Source organism: Topomyia yanbarensis, chromosome 3, assembly GCF_030247195.1.
Source record: "Topomyia yanbarensis strain Yona2022 chromosome 3, ASM3024719v1, whole genome shotgun sequence".
NCBI classification, from domain to species: domain Eukaryota; kingdom Metazoa; phylum Arthropoda; class Insecta; order Diptera; family Culicidae; genus Topomyia; species Topomyia yanbarensis.
In genome coordinates, this window is record NC_080672.1 from 137848203 (window position 1) to 137856510 (window position 8308).

Here is an 8308-nt window from a genome sequence, read left to right on the forward strand (position 1 = left end):
TATTGTCTTGCTTACAGAGTACAAAACGTGTACGTTCTTTGTAGTTTGCTTCCATCTAGAACGCTGATGAAATTGACTCAAGTAGTCTCTGGACCAGCGTCACCATAGATTCTGTATCGACCGTTTCATGTCCTGTAAGCGTGATGAGGTATTAGAACTCAGCTCACTGAGGTCTGGCTCTGGGATGGAGAAGAGAGGCTCTGCGATCAGAAAATGATCGGGGGTTAAGATGGAAATATCATTTGAAGAATCGTATAATGAGGCTAAGAAACGAGAATTCAGGATGCAGTCGATTTTGGTAACAGCGGGCGATCGGGCTGGAATGAAGCGAAACGTGATTCTACTGTTGATGCAGTAGTTGATGCAGTAACTCATTGTTACGAAACTGTTCGCGGAAGGCTTTAAGCTGCCCCGACAAAATCAGTCGCATTATCGCAGTGTAATTCTAGCACTCCACTGCGGCGTGCCACGAAACGTTTCACTACATTGATACAGGCGACCGACGTCAGAGCGGCGACAACCTCGAGATAAACGGCCTTCACCACTAAACACACAAATAACGCGACGTAGATTTTTACCGACACTTCTCTCCCAACCAACGGACGAACGAGAAACGGCCTTAGTGATCCAACCCCGAATATGCAAATGCTCGAGCAGGAGTTACGCGTACTGATGAAAACGGTGCCATTTGCTAGTGTGCTAATCGTGGATTGCACCGGTAACAGGTTATACATTCACGTACAACTCTGCGAGCGAGGCGACGACCCCGGAGTGCCCGGAACCATTGATGCATGGTTGCAACTAGAAGAGTTGGTCCAGAGTGAAGAGCCTGGACGTGGAGTGAGCGAGCAATTAACCAGCTGAGTTGGTGATCCGCCGATAGTATCATCGAACAACGGGTGTCGAACGGAGCGTTCTTGTATTTGAGTCGACCATCGAGTATGAACAACCCAAATATATCCACAAAGCAGGTTATGTTTTGGAGTGGTAATTTTGAACCAAGTTGTTTCGGATTAACTGGGCTTCCTCGACAATCTTGATACAGCCGTACTTCGGGTGAAAAAGCGGTAGCTTGCGCTAAGCGAACGAGAAATTTCAGAGCGTGTGTCCATTGGTTGGTGTAAATGGTCCAGTAGTTCTCTTCTCCTTCGGCAACTTGCAGTTAGTGTAGATGCGATAACAATATGAAACTGTCCTGATCAGCTTCAGCTTCATCAACGAGATCGGAGAACTTGTCGATCAGGGATGAATCAGCCTGGCTGATAAGGAGTGCAACTGCAACGCGGGATTCTTCCTGAAGCATTTGTCTAGAAGACAGCGAAATCACACACTACGGTCATAGCTCGGCTGGTGTCGTGACGTATCTCGGACCATGCCACCATAACTTGTCTTCCAGAGTCTTCACTTGCCCGAGAGCCGCGAGAAATGCGATCAGCGGTGTTCAATTCGGTAGAAATATGCCTCCACTCTGACCCCTTAATCATGCGTTGTAGTTCCGCCACACGATTTCAGACGGAAATCTTCCAGGTGTTGAACTGCGTTTTGATCCAGTGCGTGCTGATTGGTGAGTCGGTCCAATAGGTGACTGGGTTGGAACACTCGGTTGTTCTACGAAGATTGTCGATTAGTTGATTTCCCAAGAGCGCTGCACAAAGCTCCGGCTATGTCCTCATAGAGGAGTGACACAAGCCTCTGAAGTGAGCAATCGAGAGTGGAGGTTTCCAGTTTCATCTGGAGAGACAACGTAGACACGGCATCCGTACCCGCGCTGGAATGCGTCGCAAAAACGGTGCAGATTATATTCACGTCTGGCGTTGAACAAAACTCTCCGTGGAATTTCTATTGAAGAAGATATCTGAACGGTAGTTCCTCCACCAAACACTGTGCTCTTTCGACAGCTATTCATCCCATGGTATGTTATCGGCCCAGAGTCTTACGCTTACGAACTATATACCGTCTATCTGAACCACGAGAAATTGTACCCCTTACCGTCATCGAAATAATCGACCTCCCAGCATCGTTCACGTTGAGAATCGAGCAGGTCTTCTGTGCAGACGTGGCTGTTTTGTACGGATGTTTTGTTCTGTGGTTGGCTCCGCAACCCTTCCGCAGATAATGTACCCCAGAATGGTCTTTTGGAGTAGTGGGTAACCCACTGCTAGCGAAAATTATTTATTCTCCAACAAATCGAAGAACAATTCTGCGCCAATGATGACATCAATCCCCTGACTAATGTTTAACTGGGGATCAGCCAGCGGTAGGTGACGTGGGATCCACATTTTTGAGGTTTCACAAAGGTTTCTAAACTCCCTATCAATATTAGCGGATGCTCAACCTTGATAAATTTTGGACGGATAGGAAAACCTTTGAAATCGATCACTGCTGTGTAAATGGTAAATGGTGTAAGGTTTTTGTTCCATGGATTTTTTCATTTCTATAGAAGTACTGTATACTAGTTTAATAAGACTCTGATCAACAGAAACAGTAACATATCCAAGTAGGTTTATAAGGGTAAGGATTGGCAGTCTGGGGGCTTGATGCGGCTTTAAACGGCCCTGTTTACAGCAGTGATACACTGGCGTGCCAGTTTTATGTCTACACAGAGGATATAACGGCCACACACCACGTAAAAACAGAGAACTCTTTCTTTAGCTGCATATACCGCTTTCAAGTGTGCGTTTGTGATGATGGGATAGTTTGGTGCGAGAAAACCGCACTCTCTTGCTCTTAAATGTTCTATGGCGCGCTCAGATAAATTCACCACGGCGTTTGTCCGAGTGCACTGCGGTGTATACTCTGGAGTGCGCACTGGAGTGTGTACCTGGCGGGTGACAGAATTGGGATGAAAAAGGGAGCTAATTGGCTCACGAAACAAACACCAGCAATGAAGAAATTCCGGTGTCGGGGAACTCGCAGTCGGCGTAGGATAATATCTGAGTTGATCTCGACAAAGCTGGAAGCTGAATGGCTCAAGGAATTGGGTATCGGCGTCGGGGGAAATCCCTCCCCCCCGAAGTAATACCTTGACGTAGGTCCGTGGAGAAGAAGGGCGTGAAAAGTAAGGCGTGTTTTTAGTGGTTAGGCACGAACGTCAGTCGTGCCCATATGATGGCCTAGCCGGTTCTAGGCCCATACCGCCTGTGCAATAGCTTTGGATTGTTTTGATTTTAACAAAGGCAGATGTTGACTAGGACAAAATGGCTGCCTAGCAGGGACCATTAAGCGTAATTTGTATACGGACACTGAAAGCTCTTTTCACGCACTGTCAGAAAATATATTCATTCGAAGAATAGATTAAAAATCCCCTTAAATAATAAAATGTTTTAAATAAAAAACTTCTTAGTATGCACAAAAAAAACACATTATCGCTTACAATTACTACAAAACAAAATGTTATGCAACATAAACATTGGAAAATGTATTTCGCCTTACTTGAGGTACACAACGAGAGACTGCGCCATATGGCTGATATAAGTGGAGTAAAGAGGCCTCCTCAAACGTACCATAACCGTAAACTAGCCCCGGACCCCCCCTGCGGCCACGCCTATGCAGATCAACAGCACCATGAACGATTTGGGATATATGACCGGATTTAGAACATATGCTTATTTTTTTTATTTCAATTATAGAGGTTTTAACCTTAAGGTCATTCGCCTCTTCGGCTCAAACAGCATCTGTTCTGGCATCCAGCGGCTGAGTATGAAATGCTGTATCGCATCAGCTATACCTAAGGTGGCAGCCCTACTAGCGCGATGTAGGTAGCGCGACCCCGGTAAGATAGCCTACCGAACCCTCCCACTTACCACGAAAAGTGAAGAAGAAAAGAAAAACGAACGATACTTTCGGCAACCGACACGGCTACGAAATAAGGACAATGATTGGAAACTCGGAACATGGAATGTCAGGACTTTGAATGAACCCGGACGAGTGAGCCTTTTGGCTCGCGAACTGCAGACGGTTGGAGTGAGTGTGGCTGCGATTCAGGAGGTCCGGTGGCCTAGAACTGGAAAACGTGAATTCAGGGCCGTGAATCCTATCGCCATTAATTCCTTCAAATACAACATCTACTATAGCGGCGGCGAAAAGGCAGAACATGGAGTCGGTTTCATAGTGATAGGCAAGGAGATGAAGCGTGTTATAAGGTGGAAACCGGTTAGCGAGCGAATCTGTGTATTGAGGGTACGGGCAAATTTGCATTTCTTTCCATCAAAATAGAAATTCATAATGTATTTTGCGTTGCGTGCAATATATTTTGCGTTGCGTGTAACGCGTTAAAACCCTACAAAAATTAGCCCTACATTCAACAAAACGTCGAACAAAGTGAATCAGCGTAGGACGTTTGTTAAACAAACTTTTCTGCGAGGGAGTGCAAAGTTGTTGCAAAAATGGAAATTAAATACATTTTTTTTCTAATTTGATGCAAACTTGTTATACATTTCTAGAGTGATCTGCCCCTAGGGAATATCGCTCCTCAATTCGGCGTACAAAATTATGTCACGTATTCTGTTCAACAGAATATGTGACATAATGTTGGAGGAGTCTTACGTCGGCGAATACCAAGGTGGCTTTTCGTGAAGGCTGATCAACAACGGATCAAATGTTTACCCTGCGACAGATTCTAGATAAATTCCGGGAATACAACTTGCAGACACACCACGATTCAGTAAAAAGAAACGAGTTATGGCAGATAATGGTAGAACATGGTTTTCCGACGAAACTGATTAGGCTGATTCGTGCAACGCTGGATGGATCGAAATCAAATGTTCGGGTTGCGGATGAGATTTCGACGTTCTTCGTAACCTTAGACGGATTGAAGCAGGGTGATGCGCTGTCAAACAGTGCTCTTGAAGGTGCCATCAGGAGAGCAGGTGTGCAAAAGAACGGTACCATCGTCACTCGGTCGCATATGCTCCTAGGATTTGCGGACGATATTGATATCATTGGAATCGACCGCCGAGCCGTGGAAGAGGCATTCGTGCCTTTTAAAAGGGAGACAGCAATCAAAACCCGCAAGACGAAGTACATGATAGCTGGAAGAATACGTGGGTCCAATTGTGATGTTGGTGGTCAAGTGGTGTTAGGTGGTGATAAATTTGAATTAGTGGAAGAATTTGTGTACCTTGGAACTCTAGTGACGTGCGATAATGATGTTACCCGCGAGGTAAAAAGGCGTCTTGCAGCTGCAAATATGGCTTTTTACGGACTTCGTAGCCAGCTGAAGTTCAGTAGTTTGCAGACGAAGACAAAATTCGCGTTGTACAAGACATTGATACTTCCAGTTGCCTTGTACGGCCATGAAACGTGGCCGTTAAATGAAGTTGATCGTAGAGCGTTCGGTGTCTTCGAACGTAAGGTGCTGCGAACAATACTCGGTGGTAAAGAAGAAAATGGCATCTGGCGGCGTCGCATAAATCACGAGTTATACCAAGTATATAAAGGAGTGGATATTGTCAAGCTAATCACCATTATTCTTGTTTACGACGAATGCGATATTCGTTCGAAAGCAATTCGAACGAATAGTACGCCCACTTGATTTTGCTGTCGTAAACGGGAATACAAACCACTTTCGATCGAATCTCGCATTCGTCGTAAACAAGAATAAGGGTGAATAAAAAACGGCAGGCTGCGGTGGGCTGGTCATGTGGCACGAATGCCGGAAGAACGACAGGCGAAGATAATATTCAGTAGAGAACCGGGAAGAGGCCGACAACTCCGTGGCAGGCCGCGTACACGATGGCTGTTTGCAGTGGAAGAGGACCTAAAAGCACTCAATGTCCAGGGTGACTGGAAGAGATTGGCTCAGGGCCGGGTCCGGTGGAGGAGAATTCTTCACTTGGCGTAGATTTAACGAAGCGAATTGTTGCCCATCAAGTATCAAGTAAGATGGCGGGTGATTGCAAATGCCGCTATCACGGGACTTAGAGACGTAGTTCTAAAAACCCGCTTTGGTAATCGCCAACAAAGTAATCAACTAACGGGCACAGTCTATTAAACGAAAGACACACAGAGTACTTTATAGGCGGCATTGAGGATCGGTATGTCTCGATAATTATTACACGAGTCTATGACGTACCAGAGTCACAAACACAGAATTTCGATCTGAGTGCGCGATACAATGAACTATAAGCATAAATAATGTTGATACTGAATCGTATACCGTTGACCAGTACAAATGCGTTTTTTATTTCATTGAAATTTAAATAAGTACAACTTACGCTAATGTCGGTTAAAAAAAATTAAGCGGCACCCTCGATGGCCACTTCGGTGATACCTTGCACATAGAAGGCTCCTTCAGCAACGTATTTCTTCAGCTCGAAGATCGTCTGTGCATCGAAAACCGTTGACGATGCCAGCTGGCGTATTATTTCGTATTTATCTACTATGACATCTTTATCAACCTCTTGCTTCCTGTCCAGGATGTACTCCATGAAACCACCGGTGTTTAGCATATAGACTTGGCCCCACCGGTGCCCGATGACCGCTTTAAGCAGTGCTAACGCAGCTCTTCTCATATCCGGGAAAGGGTTCTTTATGTAGTCCATTATCAGGTTCAGATTTTCTTCCTCGGTCATATAATTGTACCAAGTTTGCGTGATGGTTCTGCAAGTAAGCAATTTTTAAACGAACGTTGGAAAATGTTGTGAAATCATGTATATTACGTTATCTGATTATCAACGGTGTCAATGGAAAAGAGTGATTGCAGACAGTGCAGTAGTCTCTCTTTTAAATCATTAGGTAAATTCCGAATAATTGTGTTGAAATGCTTCAGCGTCTTTTTCAATGAAGCACCATGCTTGTAATGGAGTTGGCGTTTTCCTTCGTTCGTGTTAGCTAGGCAACCTGCACGTGGAATGATTCAAAAAATAAACATTTACGACTAGAATAATTAAGGTTGAACTGAAAAAGCTTCAAATTTGTTTTGTTCGTTTTCAAAGATGACTACTTTTTGAGGCTTTTTCGGTTCAATGAAACAGAAAACTAACCCAGAGTATCATATGCTACCGGTAAAACCGACAGATCATCCGAAACTATACTATCAAATAACAGAGAAGCAATCTTCGGATAGCCTTCGTATATTTTCGACGGATGCATTGCAGCAATACTTCCGTAGAATTTCATCAGACCCGGTATCAAAATAGATGCCAACGGGTCGTCGTCCAATTTATCGATTTTCCGTAACAAGTTATCAAATACACCGTTATTTTCCAGGTAAGCCATTCCGTGATTATTGACGGCCAGCTCAGATAGGACCTGCAAAACGTTCAACTGCAACAGCACATCCTCTACGTCCAGCTCTTTTACCGCATTCTGCAGTATTTTTTCCATTGTATTCAACAGCTCTTCGGATTGAAGACTGAGTTTCACTGCTACCTCGTACAACCTGCATCGAATAATTTCATTTTTTCGGAGCAACGATTCCAAATTCTCTTGAATACCGCGCAGATTGACGAAGCGTGGCAGCAACAATACAAGAAGCTCAATCGACGGCGTTCCGACGCTGATATCCTCCGAGGCAAGACATTTGATGACCAGTAGTATCAAAGTTTCATTCGCAAACAAATCAGGCTGAGTTCCCAACAGACGGCGTAGTTCTCTCAAACCGAAAGTTTGAACCTTGGGGTTGGCATGACTCAACGATTTTTCAATCACGTTCTTAACCTCAGCTGGTTCATCGATAGACAAATTACTCAAACATAAGGAAAGGATGTCGCACGCCAACATAGTTTGCTCGCTAAAATTTTACAATATGGAACATGCTAGTCATTTTGTCAGTTAAACATGGATTGCATAAAGTACCTGTTAGCATCTTCTAGGCAGTCCAGAAGCTCCGGTGACTTGAGACAGCTGTGAGAAATTTCCGTATTGTTCGCCGAAATTAAGGTACTTTTTATCTCCGCGAGGACCGTCTTTCTGCTCTGTTCTAGTTGTAGATTGGCTAACAATTCGCGACAGTGGTCCTCGTCCATTTTTATACTGAAAGCCAAATCTTAAGTCAACAAAATACTCCAAATTCTAATCTGTCTCGAAGAAAAACTACTAAAAACACCGACTGATTGATAACAAAAACATTGTGATGCGATGGAACAAAAGTGGTGCCAGAGTTTCATTTTAATCCAGTAAATCCAATCGTCACTTAAGCATAGACAAATGGATTGTTCACTGCAAAATTCATAATGTACACAGGTAAAAATATTTTAAAAAAAGTTTTTTTTATAAAAAAATATTGTCTATCCCGAGATAAACTAGCATTTCGTCTATTTGATGCTATATGTTTCACACATGAGTACGAACGGAACAAAAATAAACG

General features: G+C 44.0%; 1 protein-coding gene across 1 annotated transcript; it reads right to left on the bottom strand.

The window, feature by feature from the left end:
• Positions 1 to 6133: 6133 nt before the first annotated feature.
• LOC131691827 (26S proteasome non-ATPase regulatory subunit 5) lies at positions 6134 to 8092 on the bottom strand. Its single transcript, XM_058978493.1, has 4 exons — positions 7798 to 8092; positions 6984 to 7732; positions 6660 to 6840; positions 6134 to 6600 (listed from the first exon to the last, which is right to left on the bottom strand). The coding sequence occupies exons 1-4, from the start codon at positions 7965 to 7967 to the stop codon at positions 6237 to 6239; spliced, it is 1464 nt and encodes a 487-aa protein (XP_058834476.1). The 5' UTR covers positions 7968 to 8092; the 3' UTR covers positions 6134 to 6236.
• Positions 8093 to 8308: the final 216 nt, after the last annotated feature.